This window comes from Sciurus vulgaris, assembly GCF_902686455.1.
Source record: "Sciurus vulgaris genome assembly, chromosome: 3".
Taxonomy (NCBI): domain Eukaryota; kingdom Metazoa; phylum Chordata; class Mammalia; order Rodentia; family Sciuridae; genus Sciurus; species Sciurus vulgaris.
In genome coordinates, this window is record NC_136463.1 from 139,898,739 (window position 1) to 139,923,229 (window position 24,491).

Below are 24,491 nucleotides of genomic sequence, written 5' to 3' on the forward strand. Positions count from 1 at the left end.
AAGTACACTTTACTGTCATATATATCTAAAAAGAACAAATTAAAAATTACTAAAAAGAAGAAGAAAGTGAAGTGGCCAGGAACAGTGACCCATGTCTATAATCCCAGCAACTCAGAAAACTGAGGCAGGAGGATCACATGGTCAAGGCCAGGATCAACAACTTGGTGAGGCCTTAAGCAGCTTAGCAAGACCCTGTTTCAAAATAAAAAGGAGCTCGGTGGTTAAACCCCTCTGACTTCAATCCCCGGTGCCAAAAAATGAAATAGAAAGTAACTTAAATTTTTTCTTTTTAATTGGTCAGTCACAATTTGGAAAGTCTTTGATCTATTTATAGCATTGTTATTACTTTCCTAAAATTCCTCTTTTGACCACTTTGGTTCTGATCTTTACCAATTTTTTTTTTATATTTCCTGGTCTCTTTCATGGGCTACATAGGTTCTGTTGAATGGTTAAGTATAGGTATTTTTCAAGGAATCATCCTCTGCTTACTTTTTTCTGCTGTTCTGAGTAATCTCATACACACCAAAATTTTAATCAGCTGTGATCTGTAACCTTTTATTTTAAAATTCTTTATCTCAAATCAAACCCTATCTAGTTTCAGTAAAATCAGTATCCATGTCTGGTGTAGCTGCCTTCTGAATAGCTCCACCCACATGCTCTGTAAGCATTTCATAGTGAGTATGCCCCAAACTGAGCTCATCTCCACCTCCTATCCTGAAACTTGTTTCTCCTGTATTCCCTGTCTTATTTAACAGCACTAATTAAATATATGATAATCCTAGACGCCTTCTCTACACTTCACAGTCACTTAGTCCTATCAGTTCTGCTTTCTAAATAGCTCTTTGTTTCTTTTTTCCATCCTAAATACTAATACCTATTTTAAACTCCTGTGTTTTCTTGCCTATGGCAATTGCAATAGGCTTTTTGCCTTCTTCAACCTTGAATTTCTAGACTATCTTCCATCAAGCTGCCATACTGATCTTTTTAAAAATAAAATATGCTCTTGTCACTTGCTTTATTTTAAACCAATTAAGTTGGACCCTGTCACCTACTGATAAAAATCCAAATTTCTCATTGATGCTTCTCATACCTTATTCCTCTTGTCCCTGTATCTGCATTGCCTGGCACTTTTGCATTCTTTTCTTGCTCATCAGAAGAGCTCATCTATAAGGTTTATCAGCTCAATCTAATTTTTGTAGATATTTTATGTGTATTATATTATAGTTGTTGGCAGTCTGTCTTTCCCTCAGATTCTGAACTTCTTTAAATAAGCATCTTTGTCTTTTCATCTTTATATTCCCTGTCATCTAACATAGGACCTGACATAAATGTTTGGATGAATCCTCTAATCACATTAGGTAGGTAAATCATGTGCCTAGAACTATGGTATGTTTTCATTTTGTTTTCTTTTGTTTGTATCTCCTGCCATGACCTAGTGTAGTGTTTTTTTCAGACACTAATATTTTGGGTGGAACAATTACTTGTGCGTGGGATTGTATATTTCAGAAGGTTTGCATTGCTCATCTTCAGAATGTACCCATACTTCTCTGGGTTGTCACAGGAAAAATACCTCAGTGGAAAACCATTTACTAAAAATGCCAAGCATTGTAGTAAATGCTTAATGTTTGTTGCCATAAGCTTTTGAATGTGCTTTTAATTAGGCATGGTACCATTTTTAGACCAAAAAAGAATTCATTACAAGTTTTAGCAATTCTTCGTAATAGTTTAACCACAACATTTAATATACACCACAAGGCCATTCTATAGGTATAGATATGCAAATGACTTTGTTATATTATTGATTACTGTGTGGTGAAAACAGTTTTGTAAAGAATCAAATTTACATTTTTAAACCTGGGAATATTTTAGGTAGCACAAAGCGAAGCTGAAAAGAAATTGAAAAAAGATGACAAAAAGAAAGAATTGCAGGAGCTGAATGAACTTTTCAAACCTGTAGTTGCTGCCCAAAAAATAAGCAAAGGTAAAATTTAAACTGTATTATTTTTATGAAATGTAATTGATGTTTACAATTCTGGATTTGTTTTGATGTTCATTAGCTATGTCATTGTACAACTATAACTCCCAACTGTTAGCCCCACACATCAGAAAAAATTAAGAATTTAAACAGTCTTTTGGTTGACTTATAACATTTAATCTTTGGTAATTGCCAAGGCAAAACTATAGTTGTGTAAAGCATAAATCTTTTTGGCAGTACTCTTCCATTCATGTTTGTTTCTTGAGTCCTGCCTTATTGAGTCCAGCTAGGCAAGTGACTGTAATAACTTGTGTGTTTAGTTTCCACCCCTGCACCTCTTTTAGTAAAAATAAAATAAGCAAAAATAGATACAAAATGCTATGGAAAGAACCTTTAAAATAATATTTTCCTAGTCACTTATAAGTGATATTTTTCCTCTCCTGTGAGTGAATGGAAAATAATGAGTTAACCAAAGTAATTATATTCCAAATACAAGCTATACTTTATTATCCAGCAGATTGTAATGCAAATTTTCACCTGCCATCTGACATAGGTGCAGATCCCAAATCTGTGGTGTGTGCATTCTTTAAGCAAGGACAGTGTACTAAGGGAGATAAGTGTAAGTTCTCTCATGACTTGACTTTGGAGAGAAAATGTGAAAAACGAAGTGTTTACATTGATGCAAGAGATGAAGAACTTGAAAAAGGTATTTTTTAACATTCTCTTAAAAATAAATGTGTATTCCTTTTAGTTTATCAACATATTTAGTAGTTTAAAGAACATTCCAATCTTCGTCGTATTGTTCGTAAATAATAATTAGTTGCGTTTGCTATTTTTTTGCAAAATCTCATTTTACTGCCTTATCCTCTTTGATAAAATTAATGAAGGTGTTGCCTGGGGTTGTGACTCAGTGGTAGAGTGCTTGCCTAGCAGGTATGAGGTACTGGGTTTGATTCTCCGCACCTCATAAAAATAAATAAATAAATAAAATAAAGTTATTGTGTCCATCTACAACTAAAAAATAAAAAATAAATGGAAGATGCTTAAAAACCCAGAATTTTATTTTTAATTTGTCACTCTTTCCTACTACTGCCTTCTCATTTGCCTCAGCTACTTAGGAAGCATTGGTGAATTTCTAGTAATATTGTTTATGCTGCCTTTGGTATTTTAAAGAAAAATGTGTTAGGACATGAGTCTTATAATAAAGTATATTTTCTCTCTGTTTGAAGAGGTACATATTAGTGGGAACAATAAATACAAGTATTTAATCTTTATATATTTTTTTAAATATTTTTTAGGTATTGATAGATCTTTATTTATTCATTTATTTATATGTGGTGCTGAGAATCGAACCCAGGGCCTCACACATGCTAGGCAAGCGCTCTACCACTGAGCCACAACCCCAGCCCCCTAATCTTTATATTTCTTTTTAGATACTATGGATAATTGGGATGAGAAAAAGCTGGAAGAAGTAGTGAACAAGAAGCACGGTGAGGCGGAAAAGAAAAAACCAAAAACTCAAATAGTATGTCCTTTTCTTGAATTGAGTTGCTGTGGTAATTATTATTAGGGAGAATTATGTGGCAAAGTATTATTACTATTTTCTGCTAGATTATTACTAGAAATTTTTATTTCATCAACATAAGGTACATCAAGTTTTATTTTTGGAATTTATAAGTTATGATTTACAAAATTAGATTTCTATTCTGAAAATAAAAACCATGCCACTAAAGTCATCTGGATGCCATTTTTTGGGGTGATCTTATGTTCTCAAATATCAGTGAATATAATCATGTTCAGATAAGCATTGTTTCCTTGTAGTCTGGCATAGTGACACATGCCTATAGTCCCAGCAGTTTGGGAGATAGAGGCAGAAGGATCAAATGTTCAAGGCAAGCCTTATCAACTTAGCAAGAACCTCAGCTACTTAGGGAAACTCTTTCTCAAAATAAAAAGGACTGGGGATGTAGTTCAATGGTAAAGTGACTGGGTTCAGTCCCCACTTCCAAAAATAAAAATTACTGCATTATATTTGTGTATACTGAATGGTGGGAAACCTGTTAAACGAACCTAAATTAATAATAATTTGTTTAATTTTAATAGGAAATTTTTTTTAGTTGCCAGATTAAATAGGAGTTTTTGGTAGGTAGTAGTTATAGTATACTAAGAATTTTACCTTTAAAAATTGGTGACTTATTTCTTAGACTGCATTCATGTCCACATATTTATCTATAGTACTATTAGGAGTGAAAAATATTGCTGTGCTAGACAAAATTTAAAATACCACCTTCCCATACAGCTTTTTTCAGGAAAAGATAATTGTTTATTAATTTTTAATTATTCGCAAAGGTTATTACCTGAGGCTTCAGTATAATTGCATCTTGTACCCATTCACGTTTTGAAGGATGGCTATCCTTTGTGTTCCTTTTGAGTTATGTTCACTTGTGACTCACAGTACAAAATTGTCTGAATAATTAGGTAATTCATACAGTATTTATGTCATTACTGTATATGATTAATTTTTAGGAAAGATCAAACCGAAAGAGTCATATTATTTTTTATAACCATTTTTATGTACTGATAAATATTTTTTTTAAGTCTGATTGAGACTAGTCTTTTTTGGTACTGGGGATTGAACCTGGATACACTTAACCACTGAGCCACATCCCCAGCCCTTTTTTAATATTGTATTTTCTCTCTAAGTTGCTTAGGGCCTCATTAAGTTGCTGAGTCTGGCTTTGAATTCACAATCCTCCTGCCTCAACCTTCCAGGCCATTGGAATTACAGGTGTTTGCCACCAAGCCCAGCAACAAGTCTTGGGTGTAATTAGAACATTGCCTAAAATATAAGCTTCATATGAGTTCTCTCTATAGAGAATTTGTTGTTGTATCAAATATTTTAAGATAAATTTTTAGGCATATTTCTTCACCCAAGTAGTTAGCCAGAAATGTCAGTAGAATGTACTTGTTCCATATACTTAAGCATTTACCATGGAAGTGGACTACTTCAAGCCACTACTTCTAAACAATATTGTCTCTATAGGTATGCAAGCATTTCCTTGAAGCTATTGAAAATAACAAGTATGGCTGGTTTTGGGTGTGTCCCGGAGGGGGTGATAATTGCATGTATCGTCATGCACTACCTCCTGGATTTGTGTTGAAAAAGGATAAAAAGAAAGAAGAGAAAGAAGATGAAATATCATTAGAAGATCTAATCGAAAGAGAGGTAACTAGTGTCTTTTTTCCTACTTTTTTTTTTTTTTTTTAAGAAACTCGAGAGCCATATGTGTTATAGCTTCTAATGTTTGCCACTTGGGGGCAATAGCATGTTGTTATGAAAGAGAAGAAATATTGTGACCTTTCTCCTATGTTACCCTACTTTAATTATTATTTGTCTAAAATGTAAATCTGGCAGTAAACATAAGTCAATCATGTGTAATAATTTTTGAGTACCAGATTATTTTCATAAGATGAGTTATATAAAATGCTTCATTGAACTTTTAATGTTAAATGCTTTCATCTGTGTCTTTTTTTTTCCTACCATTGTACTAATCATTAATATATGTATGGAAGGACAGCTCTCCTCCAGCTTTTAAGTTGTATTGTGTATACCATTGCTGGACTTAAAACGCTCTTTATGTTAGAGGGGAACAAGTCTCATTAAAAAGGATCTACAACTACTCCTGGCTCACAAAAAGAACAGTTTTATTCAGTGAGTTAAAAGATACGGCTATCAGGGATTACATGAAATTAAGAGATTACTGGAAGTTTTAGATTTAGCATTATATATTTCAAATTATATACATTTTGTTTCATCATGGACAATAAATAAGTCATGTAAATGCCTAATGTTGAGATTATATAACTTGTTCTTAAGTGGACATATTTGTTGTATCACAGGATTCAACATACTATAATGTAGACTTTAGAGTCAGGCGTGTTGTATCACAGGATTCAACATACTATAATGTAGACTTTAGAGTCAGGCGTGTTTGGGATTGTTTATAGCCTAGTTCCACTACCTGTTAGCTGTTCATCTTTTATAAATTTTGTCACCCTCTGCTTATTTGTGGTGATCAATGTGTTAGCATATGTGTATAAAGCTTATAACACTGAATACCAGGCATATGTTTAGCAAGTATTATTTTTCTGTGTATTTATTACCTGATTATTGCCCCTTCACAAGTGGCATTTTTTTGTTTAGTTTTGTTTCAACAAATGAAACCTGGTTATTGCTGTGGTGCTTTTTGTTTTCCATAATTAGTTCATGTTAAAACAGTTTTTCTTGACAAGTTTTAGTTTTGATATCCAATGTTGAGAAGAAATCCAGCTCTGAGTAGTATGTTGTGATTGTATCTTTGGACACTCATTTTGCTCATTGCCATGTAATATAAAAGGGCTTTAGTTTATACCATGTTTAATGTCTTTAGGATATTCATAAGCAAGGAATTAATTCATTAAGAGAAAACTGCTATGTCTTTGCAGCGTTCTGCCCTAGGTCCAAATGTTACCAAAATCACTCTAGAATCTTTTCTTGCATGGAAGAGAAGAAAAAGACAAGAAAAGATTGATAAACTTGAACAAGATATGGAAAGAAGGAAAGCTGACTTCAAAGCAGGGAAAGCGCTCGTGGTATGTCCCAAACTCACACAAGTTGGATCCTTTACTCTTTCTTCCATTTTAAAATTTCTGTCATGCAAGATTTTGTCTTTATTTAATAATGGATGTGTCTAAAATCAGTGATCAAGAAATGTTTGAATTTTCTCCTGAGTTGATAACATTTGTGTGTCTAAATAGATCAGTGGCCGTGAAGTGTTTGAGTTTCGTCCTGAACTGGTCAATGATGATGACGAGGAAGCAGATGATACCCGTTACACTCAGGGAACAGGTGGTGATGAGGTAAGAGGAAGAGAGAGCAGAGTGGTTAAGAGCACCAACCATGGAGCCAGAGTGCCTTGGTTTAAATCTTTATGCCATTAATGAGCTAATAAATTTGTATTTTTTTGTAGTTCTTTTATGGATTTAAAACAGTACTTAGTATATAGTTATGTGCTATATGTATTAGTTATATATGCTCATTTTTAAAATAAAAAATAAAGCCTTTGTGTTTAATATTTTATGCTTAAAATAAAAATCTTGGGGCAGTGTTACTATCTAAAAAGTAGAGTAGGGAGCATGAGACAAAATCAGTCATTTGGTTGTAGAGAATTTTAGTAATAGTAGAAAACTTACTGGTTTTGTGTGTGTGTGTGTGTGTGTGTGTGTGTGTGTGTGGTTTTCATAAAATTCTGCATTGAAAGAACAGGATACTCTTAAAAAAAGTGATGCTAAAGGAAGCTTCAAATATGACAATGCTTTTCTTTTTTTTTTTTCCCTGAAAAATTTTAACAGTAGTTGATCATTTGTTTTCACGTGACATCAGTGATGATTTTATTTCTCCAACATAAATCTTAGGACTAACAGTAAATTGTGAAAACTATTATAATTGTTGGTATATAATAATTGTATAAGTTAATGGGTATCATTGTGACATTTTCGTACATGCTTTAATTCTCTCCACTCCCTTACCCCTTACCCCTTCCCCACAAGCACCTTCCCCTTCCCTATAGGACCCCCTTCTATATGAAAATACTCTTATTTGTATCAACTTTCTTTTCTATGTGTTGTTAAAGGTTGATGATTCTGTGAGCGTAAATGACATAGATTTAAGCCTGTACATCCCAAGAGATGTAGCTGAGACAGGTATTACCGTAGCCAGTCTTGAAAGATTCAGCACATATGCTTCAGACAAAGATGGTAAGTATGCTACTTAGAATACTAAGAACTAAGAAGCTATCTAAAGAGAATTAGACCAGGCTTTGCAAAATTAGATATGTGTAGGTATCAGACTGGTAACTTAAATTTGGGTTTGGCCATATCTAAAATTAGTAGCAAATAGGAGAATCTATAGAAATTAGTGGCTGGGGGAATATTGATTCCATTAACTGAAACTAGAATGGGACCAAAAGTTGGAGATATAGGTAATAAGTGCAGTTGGGAACGTTCATGAGTTTAACTTTTTGTTATCAAGAGTGGCATTGTCTAGGATACTGTGTGGCTGTTTGCAGTAGAAAACAGTTTGAAAGCCATCTGCATTGATATCTAAGTGAATGATCTCATCCAGGCATAGCATATAGAATAACATTCCAAAACACACTGCAAACATTGGTATGTTAAAATAGGCAAAAGAGAAAATGCTTAAAAAAAGAATACTGGAAGCTCAGAGAAAAATTACAAAACAAGTTTCAGAAAAATCAAGGAGGATGAGAATTACAAATAAGTTGTTAGTTATGATTAGTAAAGGAGTTACAGGAATAAGGTGCCAGTTTTCAACAGGACTCATTGGTAGGAGAAATGAGGGGAAAGAGTGCGTATAGACCACTCACTTTTGACTTTGAGAAGGAGAGGGGAAATTTTAAAGTAAAGGAACTTAGTTAAAGAACCCAGACCTACAAATATAAATGATTGAGAATGGAGGAAAAGCTGTCTAGGGTGTATTTGGAGAGAAAGATTGTTATAATTTATATCTATTTGTGCCTTGAGTAAGGGGTTTATAGAGAGGAATAAAAGTTTGACATGTTTGCCATTGGGAATACTAAAGAAGCAGAAGCCGTGATAGGCTAAACCTTATTTTTTTTTATTAGTAATAAGAGCATACAGTTTATACTTGAAACACTGATTTGCCCTCCTGATATCTAAGAATGCTATAACTGTTGTCTTCTCAATATAAAGACTGATTTGCTCCTTTAAGAAGTGGAGGTTTGGTGACAATAGGTACAAGTGGGAATAATACTTCAGAGTTTATAATCCCCAAGACTTTATCATCAAGAGAGTTTGAAATAGGTAAAATCTAAATTTATCTGTTAAAAATTGTCTTTGTATAAATGTCATTGAACAAGATAGATAGTATATTTGTTTTCTCAATCATTTATAGCTATAAGGAAAAATAGCTACATTGTACTAAAATATTTTTTAAGATGCTGAAGATTGAACCTAGGTCTCCATGTATGCAAGGCAAGTGTTCTACCACTGAGCTTCATCCCCATCCATACCAGGCTATTTTATAACAGTTTGGTTACATGGTGAAATTTTTCTAGTTTCACACACCATCACAATTAGTGTGATTTAACTATTACTTGCAAAACCAAAAGCCAAGTAGCTGTTTATATGAATTTTTTGATTCTACACCATTTATTCAAACAAAATATTATGTGTAAGTTGACTGTTTTAAAACCTAATTACTAGGTCATGTAGGGAATACAGAGTTGTAGAAGATTCATCTTGCCTTTAAATATGCAAACCATTAAGCTTTCAAGTGCCTGCAGTAAACAGTAATATTTTACAGTAGTCATAAATAATTATAAATAAGCTTAGAAAAAGAAAGAACAGTTCTTGCTGCAGAATTCCTGGGAACAGCTTTTGTGGAATAGAGGTGGGTGGTGCAGATAAAGGAAGGAGAAGTATTAGCTCTTAGCTGCTAACGGAGCATAGTGTTTTGGCCATAATGACTTCAATTTTTATTTTTAGAAAACAAATTAAGTGAAGCTTCTGGAGGTAGAGCTGAAAATGGTGAAAGAAGTGATTTGGAAGAGGATATTGAAGGGGAGGGACAGGAAAATGGAGCCATTGATGCTGTTCCTGTTGATGAAAATCTTTTTACTGGAGAAGATTTGGATGAACTAGAAGAAGAATTAAACACACTCGATTTAGAAGAATGACACCAAACAAGTCAACGAAAATATTAAGTCAGCTCAGCATGAGTTGAAACTGACTACGTTAATTTTTTCCGCCTAGAATCAACAGGATGTTTATTTCCCATGCTGATTCTAGAGGGCTTACTCTCCAAAAAAGGAATAATCTCCCTACGTCTTCTCTTCTGACTTTGACTACATCTCATAGTAAGTTCAGAGTAGTTCATGATAATTGAAAATATAATGGTCATTACAGAAAATGATTGATTGTCGTAACTGTCCACTCAAGTAGGAAGTGTAACTGCTTTTCCAGCTTTTGGTTTTCATTGGGCATGTATTATTACTAGAAACAACATAAATTTAAAATACCCATCATTTGATGCAGTTTTTAATGAGTGGTTTCCTTTCCTTTGTATTTATGTTTTAAAGACTGCCTAAAACATGAGCACTGTACTTCATAAAGAAAGCTGCATATGCAGATTCAGTATTGTATCTTTGGACAACTGGATGGACATTTAAAATGGAACTTCTTTAACTGACAGGATCAGCTACAATGCCCTGTGTTAAACTGTTTTAAAAGTTTTCCCTCTTCTTTTTTGCCAATAAAGTTGTAAATAAAGACCATCGTACATTAAAATCCAAATATGGGCCTTTTTTTTTTTTAAGTTTTTCTTTGAAAATTTTCTTAACATTTCTAACTTGAGAATTTAAATATGTTATAGTATCACATAAGGCACAGACACTTAATGGGCTTTTTTAACACTTGAAGGAGCATGTAGAGTATTGACAGTATTAACAATGAATTTAATAACTAATTCTTAGCTTCTAGAATAGTCTGTAGATGATACTATATTGAAAAATAATTTCTCCTGAGTTGATAGATCATTAACCTAATTAAATATCATTTAAAGTAGATTCAAACACTACCTCGGAATTATTGATTTCCATGGTGTTAAAATAATGTGTACTAAAGTTTTGCTTAGTCTGTTTGTAAGAATGTAAACAAATTCACCAGAAATCTTTGGCCTGAGTGTCTTGCCATTGAGATTTCCTGAAAAATTAGGGTGATAACATTTAAAATGGGCATGATTTGTTAATGACATATTTAATACTAGATAACTCTTAATCATTGTTATATTGTATTTTTTCCTGTACTACAGTGCTGCTTTTGTTACTTGCAAATACAAATGGATTTTGAAACAACTAACATAATCATACTAAAGTGTCAGGTGACCTGGGCCCTATTCTCATTTTTAAATCTAGTGTCAGGTGACCTGGGCCCTATTCTCATTTTTAAATCTCTGTATTCAGTTTTTTGATTTGCTGGAAAGCTGAGACTTAAATGATCTCTAAAGTGCTTCTGAATTGTAAAACTTAAGAAAGCATGATTTTAAAATTCACCAAATGATAACATCAAAGTTGATAAAGAAATTTACTTCGTAGCTGTTTGATACTAGCACTACAATTGACGTTTTTCAGATATGGAAATCATGAGCCAAGTTTATTTCCTGTCTTTTTAAAGCTATACCCTGAACTATCAACTTTTTTTCAATTTTCAAAGCAATCTTAAAATTTTTTCTAATATATCTCATAACTGAAAGTTTAAATTCAGTTACTTTTGTCCCTAAACTTTTGTTTTTCTTCAGCATGTAAGATAGACCCATTTAAAAAAGAATGAGTTTTAGATGTTTGATTTGAAGCATCTCTAAAACACTACAGCATATAAGTCATTTTTTTTTCCCAAATCATTTTATCTTTAATAACATGGCAGAAATTCAAAATATGAAAAACATGTTCCCTTTAAAGAGGATGCCACCATGATAGCCTCATACAAACATGATCAATGGCAGTGAGAGACTGGATTCCAAAGGGCATGGGTTGTTAAGAAAGCTTCGTGGCTCACAGATTAATGAGTTTGCTTATGAATTCTCCGAAACAGAGCAGGCGACAGAAGGGACATGAAATTTAAGGGACTGTCAGAGAACAGGGTGCGGTTGCTGAATCGTGAGCACCTTGAAGCATTTCTTGATGGTGATTTGGTGTCTCGAGTATTTGTCGTCCAGGGAGAAGTGAGCAGGATGGGCTGAGCAGGTCTGCTGTCCCATAGGGTCAAATTTCTTTAGTGTGTAAACCTGATCTCCTTACTCGTTGAGGTAATCCTGGAGAAATATGACCACTCATAAGCCAGAGGCTCCAAGTCAAAATAAGTCATTTTGAACTGATTTAAAGGAGAAAATGTTTCAGTATGGAAGTCATTATTGATACTACAAGTGTGTAATTCTTGGATGAACTTCATAAACCTTAATCCAAATTTTGTTCCATTATAGAAGCATATGTGCTCAGAAAATGTAGAAACATTTACTCTTAGAAGAGCAGAATGCAAAATTAAATCTACTTCTAAAGTTACAGTACATTTCAGAGGTCAGTAGAAATAATTTTTTGTATTGTTCACAGTATAGTTACTCTGTACAATTAATCTGAGATTGTCCTTTTTTAAACCCATTTCTACATAACCTTAATTTTAAATAGTTTTTCTTTCAAATTTCTCTTTATATATAATTCCCACTGTTAATATGTGTCTGTAATATAATTATAAATTATGGGAGTTAGCTTTATTTTAAAAGGACTGTAGTTTAGAAAAACAGAAACTGTATGAAATCATTTTCTCAGACATACTGAGGTTTTCACTTTCTCCTTAACATCCATGAGAGTCCATTAACCTACACTCTCTGTATCTTATATTCAATAACTATTACAACCTATAATGATCCTATGTTTGCCAGAATATTTCTAATTTTAAGTAGGTATGTTGTGAATTTTACCTTATCTTTGCACAGATGACTTGTTCAGATCCTGTAAGCCCCACCATACATGGACAGATGCATTTTATGTTATTGTTTCCAGATACTTAGCACATTATTCATATACTCAAATACTTGTTTCAGTGAAGATCAATACCAGATAACAGGATGGACTACCAGAATCTTTTGTTTGAGATTTTTATCCTTTCTTAAGCATATGTTTCACTGACGCATAGCAGCGTTTTCTGAATAAAGATAACAACTTATTTCTTAATTACTAAAAATTATGAGACACTAAACTTTAGAGTATGGCCACACTGGTTCATCCTACAAAGTTTTATAATATACTTAGAAATAAGTCTGAATGAAACATAAGTACAAAATGCATTTTCATATTCTTCTGTATCTAAATGTTGTATGTTGTCCCTTGTTAATTACTTTTTGTTAATGTGGAAAGAAAAGGTGGTTCCTTTTTTAAGTAAAGATGTCCTTTGTGAAAATAATGTGATGGACATTTTTCAAGCAAAGACTCTTCTTTTGCGCTTGTGAGACATAGTTTTGCAGCAGTTAATCTGGTTTTTAAACAGATAAATGTAAAATTTAACCAGTCCTTGGGGACTTAAGCACCAGGACTTAATTTCCTTAGCCCTGTCTAGTTAGCTACGTGCTATAATTCAAAAAAACAATGAATACTTACCATTTTTCTTGCCAGTTAACCTCTAGGGTATACCAGTATTTTCAGAGGATCATACATCATTTTCCTTCCAAATACGCAGCAGTGTTTCGTTTTTCCTGTGAATCCTTTAAATCTTATTTGTATTTGTTTGGGGAAACTATTTTAGTGACAGAGGTAATTCAGTATAGTTTTTACAACTTTTACTATTGTACATTTTAAGAATTTTATGCATCACCATATTTAATTGGTTGTTATTTTGAGTATCTTATAACTTCATAGCATGTATGGAAATGTATCAAAGGATGTATAATTGAAAGTTAAGTAACTGAAAAGTCAAATTACAAGTATAGTGTATAATAAGTAATTATGTGACTTGTTTCATAATTATACATTATTGTATATATTGTAAATATTTTGCTTGAAGTTAGAAAAGTTCAATGTGTGAGGAGTATAATCCATTATTTTAGTAATGTTTCTCCTTAATCTTTTACACAGTGCTGAATAGGTAGTAAAAGTGAAAACTTTAGTAACTAAATTGCTTTTTGTTAGTTAACTTATGGAGATACATTGTGTATCAGTTGTATACAAGCTAATTAATCACATTGGTAGTTCCCTCTAGAGAAGAAAATACTCCCATATACTAAGAATGATAAGATTATTCCTTCATCTCTTATACTGATTACCCACCATAGAAGGAAAAGTAAAATTTTAATTAATATCTTTTTAATTTATTTTAATGGACACATAGTAGTTGTGTATAATTATAGTTAACTGTTTTTTGCACTTCATATCCATATCTGAAACCTGCAGGGAAGTTATCACTGATAGCTTCAGTCTGTTTTTCTTGACAGAAATGTAGAACTTAAAAAGAGCTGTATAATCTGGTTGGAGCTGGTCATAGCCAGTTATTAGTTACTTGATTATTTCTTTTTGTAGTTTTCCCAAAGCAGTTTTCTAACTAAAAGGGTGAAGAAGCCTCGGTTATCTAATGCTCCCTTTAGAAACCCTAAGATACAGAAGATCCTGACACCCACCTGCTACCCCTTTTCTCTCCTGGAAAGCTTTTGGCAGTAAAGAATTCTTTTTAATCATTTCACTTTGTTTAAATATTTTTATATATTTAATTAATTCAACATTGGGGTAATAACTAAGGAAATTTCTAGCTAATGGATTTATTACAAAGGTTTCTGATTGCTGACATCCATAAAAAAGCCAAAACTGGGTGAAAAGCAAAAAAGCTGATTTCCTTAATTAAAAATAGATAGCACTCAGTAGAAAGAGTGAAGCAGGGGGTATCACAATACCAGATCTTCAACTCTATTACAAAGCAATAGTAACAAAAACGGCATGGTATTGGTACCAAAATAGACAGGTAGATCAATGGTACAGAATAGGGGACATGAACACAAACCCAAATAAATACAATTTTCTCATACTAGAAAAAGGTGCCAAAAATATGCAACGGAGAAAAGATAGCCTCTTCAACAAATGGTGCTGGGAAAACTGGAAATCCATATGCAACAGAATGAAACTAAATCCCTATCTGCACAAAACTCAACTCAAAATGGATCAAGGACCTCGGAATCAAACCAGAGACCCTGCATCTTATAGAAGAAAAAGTAGGTCCAAACCTTCAACTTGTTGGCTTAGGATCAGACTTCCTTAACAGGACTCCCATAGCCCAAGAAATAAAAGCTAGAATCAACCACTGGGATAGATTCAAACTAAAAAGCTTTCTCTCAGCAAAGGAAACTATCAGTAATGTGAAGAGAGAGCCTACAGAGTGGGAGAATATCTTTGCCACTCATACTTCAGAGCGCTAATTTCCAGAATCTATAAAGAACTCAAAAAACTCTACACCAAGAATACAAATAATCCAATCAACAAATGGGCTAAGGAAATGAACAGACACTTCACAGAGGATGATATACAAGCAATCAACAGATATATGAAAAAATGTTCAACATCTCTAGTAATAAGAGAAATGCAAATCAAAACCACCCTAAGATTTCATCTCACCCCAATTAGAATGGCGATTATCAAGAACACAAGCAACAATAGGTGTTGGAGAGGATGTAAGGAAAAAGGTACACTCATACATTGCTGGTGGGGTTGCAAATTAGTGCAGCCACTCTGGAAAGCAGTATGGAAATTCCTCAGAAAGCTTGGAATGGAACCACCATTTGACCCAGCTATCCCACTCCTTGGCCTATACCCAAAGGACTTAAAATCAGCATACTACAGAGATACAGCCACATCAATGTTCATAGCTGCTTAATTCACTATAGCCAGATTGTGGAACCAACCTAGATGCCCTTCAGTTGATGAATGGATAAAGAAACTGTGGCATATATATATAATGGAATATTACTCCGCTATGAAGAATGATAAAATTATGGCATTTGCAGGCAAATGGTTGAAATTGGAGGATATCATGCTAAGTGAGATAAGCCAATCTCAAAAAACTAAAGGACGAATGATCTCGCTGATACGGGGATGAGGACATATAAGGGGGGGTATGAGAGGTTAGCATTAGGGTTAGGTTTAGGGTTAGGGATAAGGAGGGTGGTAAGAATGGAGGAAGTAAGGACTATATAGAGGGAAAAGGGGTGGGGGAAGGGAAAAAACAGTGAATCAAACAATATTGCCCTATGTAAATTTATGATTTTTAATTAAAATAAATAATAAAATATTCCAAAAAAAAATAGATAGCAAAATCATTATCAGTAATGCCAGAAATATTAGCACAGGTGAGTAATCCCTAAGAAGACAAAAAAAAAAAAAAAAAGGGGGAGCTAACGCCTCATTTATCTGGGCAAGAACATAAATGTACTCTTTACCTTTACCGTGAACATATAAAAGGAAGAGAAGAAGAATTTTTTTTCCCCCAGCACTGAGAATCAAACCTTGGGCCTCATATATGTTAAGCAAACATTCTACCATTGAGCTACAACCCTGGCCCCAGAAAATTTTTAAAGGAGTCCTAAAGCTGGATATGGTAAAATCTTAACTTGATTAGTATTGAATAAGTCTGTTGAGTTTCATATGATAAATTATTTTTAAATACATTTATGTAAAATATAACATTTTTAAAAGAAAGTACAGTTCTCTTCCACATAAAAGAAGTAGCTGCTTCACATTTGGAGAATGTCATTCACCAGAAGACATTGGGCAATTAATTTCAATCAATAGTTCATACTAAAATAAAGTACAGTAAAATTCTCAAAAGAATCAGTGAGCCCTATTTAGATGCCTTCATCCTACAGTTTTGTTATGTAAACAATTATTCAAAGAAATAAAAGATAAGGTGAACTTTTGTTGAAGTGCACATCTTTTGCTGTTTTTTAGATTTCCAAGTTTGAGTTTGCAAAGGAATGAATTTCAGGGTAATAAGATGGTCGTACTAAAAATGCTTTGTACTTTTAATAAGCACATTAAGTTCTTTATGGAAAATTGGAAGTGCTATAAAAGTGAAGTTTTGTTTTGGTGGTGCTTGGGTATTGAACCCAAGCATTTATGCATGTCAAGTAGGCATTGCTACCACTGAGCTACATCCCCAGTCCAAAAGTGATATATTGAATATGTTTTTCTACTATGTTCAGAGAAGCATATCTTTTTAAAAATCATTATTTTTAAGTCTGTTTACTGAATATTTAAATGTTCAAAGGATCCTTTTCAGAGCATTTCTGGAAATTTCAATTAAAAGAAACTAGGTATTATGATGGGATAAAGACAATGGTGAACATTTACCACCACCACACCCTTCACCAAAATAAAGTAGCATTTACAAAGCAGGAAACAACAAAATAGGAATTTAGATTTTCTTCAACAGATTTAGTGTGTTAGAATTTTAAAATAAATAATATTTTGTATTCAGTCATCTTAGCTTTATTAAGCCTATCTGCCTTTACATAATTTTTATTAGAAATAACATTTTCAAATTTAATAGGAGCTTTATATATTGCTTAGACCTTTACCAGATTACTTAGAAGTCAAATAAAAATAAGTACAGATTTTTTTTTTTTTTTTAGGTTTCAATAAAATTCTTAAATTCATAATGTATCACGGTTCATTCTTCCTGAATAGAATTTCATGGTATAATTTTCAAAAGACTATTCACATTTTTCATCTCTCTTTCCTTTGATAGTTGAAGATTTAGAAGACAAAATGCAAAACTGACTGTCAGAACTTGTCCAGAGGCAAATAATAAAAGCATAAGGAAAAAAAAAAAAAAACTGAAGGAAGCCAATAGGATTTCAGGTGTTGACAATAAACTTAGACGGCTAACAGGTTTATTCTTGTACATGGTTATAACAGGTTTATTCTTGAACTTACATTGTTATATCTGATTTAATTGAATTAGTAAATAAAAGTCTAGATGCTGCCTATAAAAATAAAAATGAGCCTTTCTTTGAAAATTAGAATGATATTTTATAATTTGTAATGCAATGGCTTTGACATGGAGATTTGGGCCAATTTTTTAAAAATGTGAGCTAGAATGGAGAGTTATTAACATCTAAAGTGTAAAATAATCCATGTTTCAAAGAGGTAAATTGACATATATCTGATTAATTCCTGTAGGTTTTTGTAGATCATCACTAAACTTTCAATATTTTTATTAAGATATAATTGAGGCAAGAAACATATTTCATAAATGTATTTACCTGTAAAACTACAACCATGATCAATATAATATGCATATTCATGTCTCCAAAAGATTCCTCATTCCCTTTTTAATCCTTTTCTTCCTAAGGCAACCACCATAATGCCCCCATCCCTAGGCAAGCACTGATTACCCTAGATTAGTTTACATTTTTTATAATTTTATATAAATGGAATCATAACATGTACTTATTTTTTTTAATTTCCCTCAGCATAACTATTTGAAGATTTGTTTGTTATTGCAGATATTGGTAGTACATGCCTGTAAATTAAGAAGTAGTATTTTTGTGTAGCTTTAATAACTTGTTTATCCATTCATCTGTTGATGAACTGGGCTTGTTTCCAACTTTTGGCTCTTAAAAATAAAGGTACATAAACTTTCAGGTACAAGTCTTTGTATGAACATATGGTTTCATTTCTTTTAGGTAAATAGAGTGAAGCATTTGGTTTGTATGTTTTACATTTTTAAGAGATCCACATTGTTTTCTAAAGTATTTATGCCATATTATATTCCCTGCATCAATTAATAAAAATTCCAGTTGCTCCACGTCCTTTTTGACACTTGCTTTGGTCAGTTTAAATTTAGGTCTGTAGTATATTTGGTGTTAGAGTTTGTATGTACTCCAGTGTATGAATCAAAGTTCACTTTTTTGAATGTGGTGAACAATCTTACTGATTTAGCTATTATTTGTTAGCATTTGTTAAAAGGACTGTCCTCCACTGAATTCTGTTTGCACCTTTGCAAACAATCAGCTGATCATCAATCAACAGTTCACTTTTTTAAAATTTATTGATTTTTCTATTTCTAACACCTTACTATCTTGATGACTATAACTTTATGTAAATGAAGTATTGTAATCAGGTAGAATGAATTCTCCAACTATATTAATCTTTTTCAAAGTTGCTTTGGCTATTGGGGCTTCCTTGCATTTACATTGTATTTTAGAATCGGCTTGTTGGTTTCTACAGAAACAGGAATTTTGACTGGATTTGCATTAAATCTGCAAATCAGAGTTACAGAGAATTAACATCTCAGTGTTAAATCCTCTGACCAATAAGTGTATATATGTTTATTTAGGTATTTTTACATATCAACAATTTTTGGTAGTTTTCAGTGCACAAGTCTACATGTTATTTGACCAATTTATTCTTAAGTATTTTAATTTTTCATGCTATTGTAAATATTTTAATTTCAATTTATAGTTATTCATCATTAGTATACAGAAACAATTGATTTTTTAAAATATACTTTTTAGTTGCAGATGGACACAATACCTTTATTTTATTTATTTATTTTTATGTGGTGCTGAGGATCAAGCCCAGTGTCTCACATTTGCTAGGTGAGCACTCTACCATTGAATCACAACCCCAACTCTTGAAACAATTGATTTTTGCATTTTGATTATATCCTGCTACTTTGCTAAACTCACTTATTAGTTCTAGTATCTTTATTTTTAATAGATTTCACATCTCCAATATCTATCATTTAATTTGTAAGTGAAGATGATTTTCTTTCCAATCTGGATACAATTTAGTTTTTTTCACAAGTCAGCAGGCCTCATATTGTGAATAAAATTTTAAATTTTATTTAAAATTTGTTTTATCGATTTTCTATGCCTGCTATCTTGACAATGGCAGTAGCTGTCACAAAGATTGAACAGCCTTACACAGTCTAACTTAGTATTTGTCTCTTTACAGCAAAGCTGTGATCAAACTATCTTACAACACTGCCTGGAATCTTTAGTAAGATGTTGGATTCTAGGTAATAAGAGCAGACCTTCTTGCCTTGTTTATGATCTTTACTGAAATATGAACTTAAGTGGAAAGCATTCAGTCTTATACCTTAAGTAGTGGTGTTAGTTGTACATTTTTCATTGCTGCCTTAGGTTGAGGGAGTTCCCTGCTATTCATTAAGATGGGTTTTTTTGCTTTGTGTTCTATGAATGACTTGGGTTTTTTTCAAAGTTTTCATTTTTCTGATGAGATGATCAGTGGGATTTATTCTTCATGTGTTAAAATGGTGAAATCAGCCTTGAATTTCTAGATAAACTTCACTTGAGTGATGTATTTTGTTTTTTATATATTGTTGGATTTGATTTCATAAAATTTATCATTTATGTTTACAATTGCTGAATTGGTCTATAAACGTAATGTCTTTGTGGTTTTTTTGTTTGGTTCATTGGTTGGTTGGTTTTTTTGATCAGGGTAATGCTATCACAGAATTAACTGGGAAGAATTTCCCTTTCGATTTTCTTGAAGGTATTATATACAATGTCATTTCTTCTTTAATATTTGGTGGAATTCACAAGTAAAACCATCTGGACCTATAGTTCCCTTTGTGGAAAGATTTTAAATTACAAATTGAATATCTTTCATAGATATATAACTCTATTGAGATGATTTCTTCTCAAATAAGCTCTTGTAGTTTGTTTTTTAAGGAACTTGTCCATTATTGTCTAAGTTATTTAGATATAAGCATAAAGTGGTTCATAATTTCCCTTCTTTTTATTATCTGTAAATTAGATAGTGATAAACCTGAGGTTTGTCAAGTTTCCAACAGCCCGAGGAACTAGCTTTTGATTTCATTGATTTTTTTCTATTTTACTATTTTCAGTTTATCGATTTTCACACTAATCTTTCTTTATTTCTAAAAGTTTAAGTTGCTTTTCATTTCTTAACATGGCCATTGAGGTTATTAATTTGATACTTTTATAATATAAGCATTGAGTGCAGTAAAACTCGTAGCTAATTTCTTATAAGAGATCCTCATGTTATCCCACGTAGCCTGTGTTTTGCATCATGTGAAAACATACTTGTTGGAAATAACTTTGTTAATATTAAGAATGCTTATATTCATATTGAGAAATTTAGGACAGCCTGAAAAGAATCATCTGATTTTTCTTTTAGGATTATTTTTTAATGGTCAATATGAATGATACTGTAAACATTTGAGTAGAAACTTTTTATTTATGAATATGGTATGAAACGGTAAAATCTGATGAAAACAACTCAGATGTAGTATAAATGTTCAGAACTTCAGGGAAAGACTGGGGGTGTAGCTCAATGATAGAGCTTGTGCTTAGAATGCTCTGGGTTCTAGGTTCAATCCTCAGCAATAAAAAAAAAAAAAAAGAGGGAAAATTAGCAAAGATATCTCTTGAGTTTGCTGAAAGACTGATGTTTTTATATGTTTGTTTGAATCCACTGTTCAAAAAATGTAATCAGTATTTAAATTAATTCAGTGAGAAAAGAGAAATTCTCCCAAATAAATTGCTTCCTTTTCTAAGGTTTTTATGTAAATGTCACAATAACTACCAAAAAAGTATTTAAAACCTGTTGAACTTTATAGAAACTAAAATAGTAAGGATAATTTCAGAAAAGATAAAAATATAACCATGCATTACTTAATGACAGGTATACATTCTGAGAAATGTATTAGGCAATTTTATCATCATGTGAACATCGTAAGAGTGTACTTATACAAACCTAAATGATATTGGTCAGTCCAGGTGCAACCTAGACACAATCCAGACGTAACCCAGATACATGAGAATGCTGCCAGTGTACTGTTTTACCATGACCTCTTTTTGGAAATAGAAGTGTACTTTAAAGTACAGTATAGTAAATTCATAAATATTATATACTTTGCATAATTGTATGTGCTATATTTTTATGCAGCAGCCAGTGCAGTAGGTTTGTTTATACCAGAATCACTGTAAACATGTGTGTAAAGCCTTGTGTTAACATTACGACAGCTATGACAGCACTGGATGATAGGAATTTTTAGCTCAACTATCTCATATGAGCTCCATCATATATGGGGAAAACAAAGCAATAACAACCTTTAGTTTGTTTAAACTTTAAAACTAGGCTTTAAAAATTGAAGGAACAAACAATATGACATTGTATTTTGTCTCAGCCTCAGAATACATCATTGATATAATCATAGCTGTATATTCATCCTGAGAAAGAAAAAACTACTCAGCATGTACATAGACAGATATGATTGAAACCTATTGCCAGTAAGGTTTTATAGATTTTTTTTTTTTTTTTTAAATCTCTGTATTGCTCACACTCGACTTGAACTTTAGTGTTCAAACAGCCTTCCTATTTTGGCCTATCAAGTAGCTAGGACTACAAGCTCATGCCATTACACCTGACTTATAAAAAAAAAATTTATACCATGAATATTACAGTCCTTTTTTAAAAAGACAAATGAGACCATTAATAATATCAAACAGTGTCTGGCAAGATTCTAACCCATCATGTGTTAACTCTACACAACTTATTACTGAATGCACTTTACCTTCAGAGCAAGCTTTCCATGGTGACGATATCAAAATTATGTTTATATTTGAAAGGCCCAATGCCAACCTGGAAATATTGGTTGCCTCGATGAATAATAAATTCTGCATCATGCTGATTACAACAACTGCCTGAGTTTGTTTCTCAATATTGGCAAAGATTCTGAATTCTTAACTGGATACATATATAGTTCTCTTCCAAGCAGGTATTAAAAACACATTGTCTTCTTTTTAGAATTGTAACTGAGTCACTGCACTTTGTCTCTGACAGTAGGCTTAAGGTTTGTGATGTATTAAAATTGCTTGAAAAGATTCATTGACTTGTTCTGTTTTTCTTCTATAAATTCAATGCAGTCCTAGTGGACTGAACCATTTGTTTTAAGATATATGGAGAAATACATGGTCTACTTTAATATACTGTTTTTTTCCTCTGAAAAATTAGTTTTATTAAATGAGGAAAAGATGCATAAAAATTTTTGAGATCACTGTTTCTAATTCAGTTCTAGTAAATTATGGATTATTGGTACTTACTGAAGCATCAAAATTTTTAAAAGACAAGCATGGTAAATATGCTGGTACTCCTGCTAATTTAAACTTCCCTGACAGTCACTTTTGCATTTGTTGTGTTTCCATATGACTTTATTTTTAGAGCAAAAGAATATGAATTTTCCATACAAATTATAAAGATTTTAAATGTACTTCTTTCCTTCATTCATCACAGCAGTCTTAAACTAGTCATATATATATGTTTATCAACTCTGTATACTACTTCTATGGTATACCTGGCTTTTCCTGGGTGGGATGTACATCCCTATGTAAGTGAAACGATAATTCAAAGACTTTCATACGCTAACACTGAACAACTTGGCAATTACACCATTTTATTCTGAATACACTGATAATATAGAGATAAATTCTGTTTTTTAGTCTTTCTGTCATTATTGATATTGTGAGAAACTATTATGAGGTTGATAGTGTATGGAAAATTATGTGGGAAACAGTAACATTATTCTTACACATACGACAGAACATACAGTTGAGTGACCCACATTATTTACTACTGTGTTTCCTTCTTGAATCAATTCCTCTAATCCTGGGCTAAATAACATCTATAACATAACACTCAGAAGTTCACATTCACAAGAATAAAGCTGATGAAAATGTCATGAAATAGTAATTAGTTGCCCTTTAGTTTTCTGATCAGCTACTCAAATGCAGCGTTCTGCCTGGGCTTTTGATAATTTTGACTGTGCTGAGATGGTCAGGTAATTACAAACTCTCCCTTACAGTTTGAGGGTTTTTCTAAAGAGGTCTTCCTTGTCCTGTATAGCAGGCTCTTTGCTGTCTTTGACTATTTTCTGTCCCTTGGCAATCTCACTTTCATGATTTCAGTAATCATTTCCATATGGGCAGTTGTATTTCTCCAGCCTCACATTTCCAATAAGCTGCTTACTAGACAGCAATATGAATATCCTGCTAGTACCTCAGATTTCAAACTCGACTCACCATTTTCTTTCTTAAATCTTTTGTTCCTTTTTTCCCTCTATTAGATTTCTTTATCCGTCTTTTCCATTCATTCACATGTCCACTATTCTGTATTACCCAGTCTCTCATCTTCCTTCAAAAATCACATATATTTATCTTCCAAACCAGGACATTTTTAAGTGTGAAAATGGCACTATGGATAAGAAGAAGGCTTTTTTCATACTTCTTCTAGGACTGCCCTTGCAAACATGGACATATGGTCACCATACTCATAATTAATCTAACCTATTTCCTTCCCTTTCTAGAACTAATCTATCTAAAGCACTGCCAGATTTATCTTCTTAAAGCCTAGGTTTAGTCATGAGAGTTCCCTTTGTATAATTCCTCAATGACACTAAATTGCCTACTAAAGAGAATCTAAATATTCATGTATGGCCTTCAAAGTTATTTTTAATGATGGGTCCCAACTTCTCTTTCCTACCTCATCATTTCTTAAGTAATTCACAATATAATATTTTTTATCTTAAATTACCTCTATAGTAAAATAGTAATTAAAATGTTTATAACTTAGTTGTGAGGCCAGAATGGAGTATTATATATAAAAAATGTGGTTAGTACCTAGGTACATCGTAGCAAGTATTTAGAACATAGGCTTTTATTATCACATACTACAGTTTTGTATGTCGTATCTGCCAATTCCTATTTGAGAAATATCGTCTTCCTTTTCCTTAGTCTTCCAGTCTCCACATTCTCAAATCCTTTCTATCCTTGAATTCTGAAGATGCATTCCCATGGAAGCTTCTTTCATTCACCAAAAAACTGGGGGGACTGTTTACATGGCCATTACTATGTGACTGT

At 32.6% G+C, this 24,491-nt stretch overlaps 1 protein-coding gene and 1 pseudogene across 2 annotated transcripts in view; one reads left to right on the forward strand and one right to left on the reverse strand.

Annotated features, from left to right (window-relative positions):
• ZC3H15 (zinc finger CCCH-type containing 15) overlaps positions 1 to 20,985 on the forward strand; it is a 35,442-nt gene extending 14,457 nt beyond the window's left edge. The window contains exons 3-12 of the mRNA XM_079132981.1: positions 1,870 to 1,981; positions 2,529 to 2,681; positions 3,409 to 3,500; positions 5,019 to 5,201; positions 6,461 to 6,607; positions 6,773 to 6,874; positions 7,648 to 7,771; positions 9,542 to 10,934; positions 10,975 to 12,126; positions 17,330 to 20,985. Of these exons, the coding sequence (XP_078989107.1) occupies positions 1,870 to 1,981; positions 2,529 to 2,681; positions 3,409 to 3,500; positions 5,019 to 5,201; positions 6,461 to 6,607; positions 6,773 to 6,874; positions 7,648 to 7,771; positions 9,542 to 9,732 (1,104 nt within the window). The 3' untranslated portion in view covers positions 9,733 to 10,934; positions 10,975 to 12,126; positions 17,330 to 20,985. The remainder of the gene's footprint in view (positions 1 to 1,869; positions 1,982 to 2,528; positions 2,682 to 3,408; positions 3,501 to 5,018; positions 5,202 to 6,460; positions 6,608 to 6,772; positions 6,875 to 7,647; positions 7,772 to 9,541; positions 10,935 to 10,974; positions 12,127 to 17,329) is intronic.
• Positions 11,682 to 12,740, reverse strand: LOC306655766 (H/ACA ribonucleoprotein complex subunit 3-like; annotated as a pseudogene). Its single transcript has 2 exons — positions 12,737 to 12,740; positions 11,682 to 11,881 (listed from the first exon to the last, which is right to left on the reverse strand). The product of its transcript is annotated as an H/ACA ribonucleoprotein complex subunit 3-like (transcript).
• Positions 20,986 to 24,491: the final 3,506 nt, after the last annotated feature.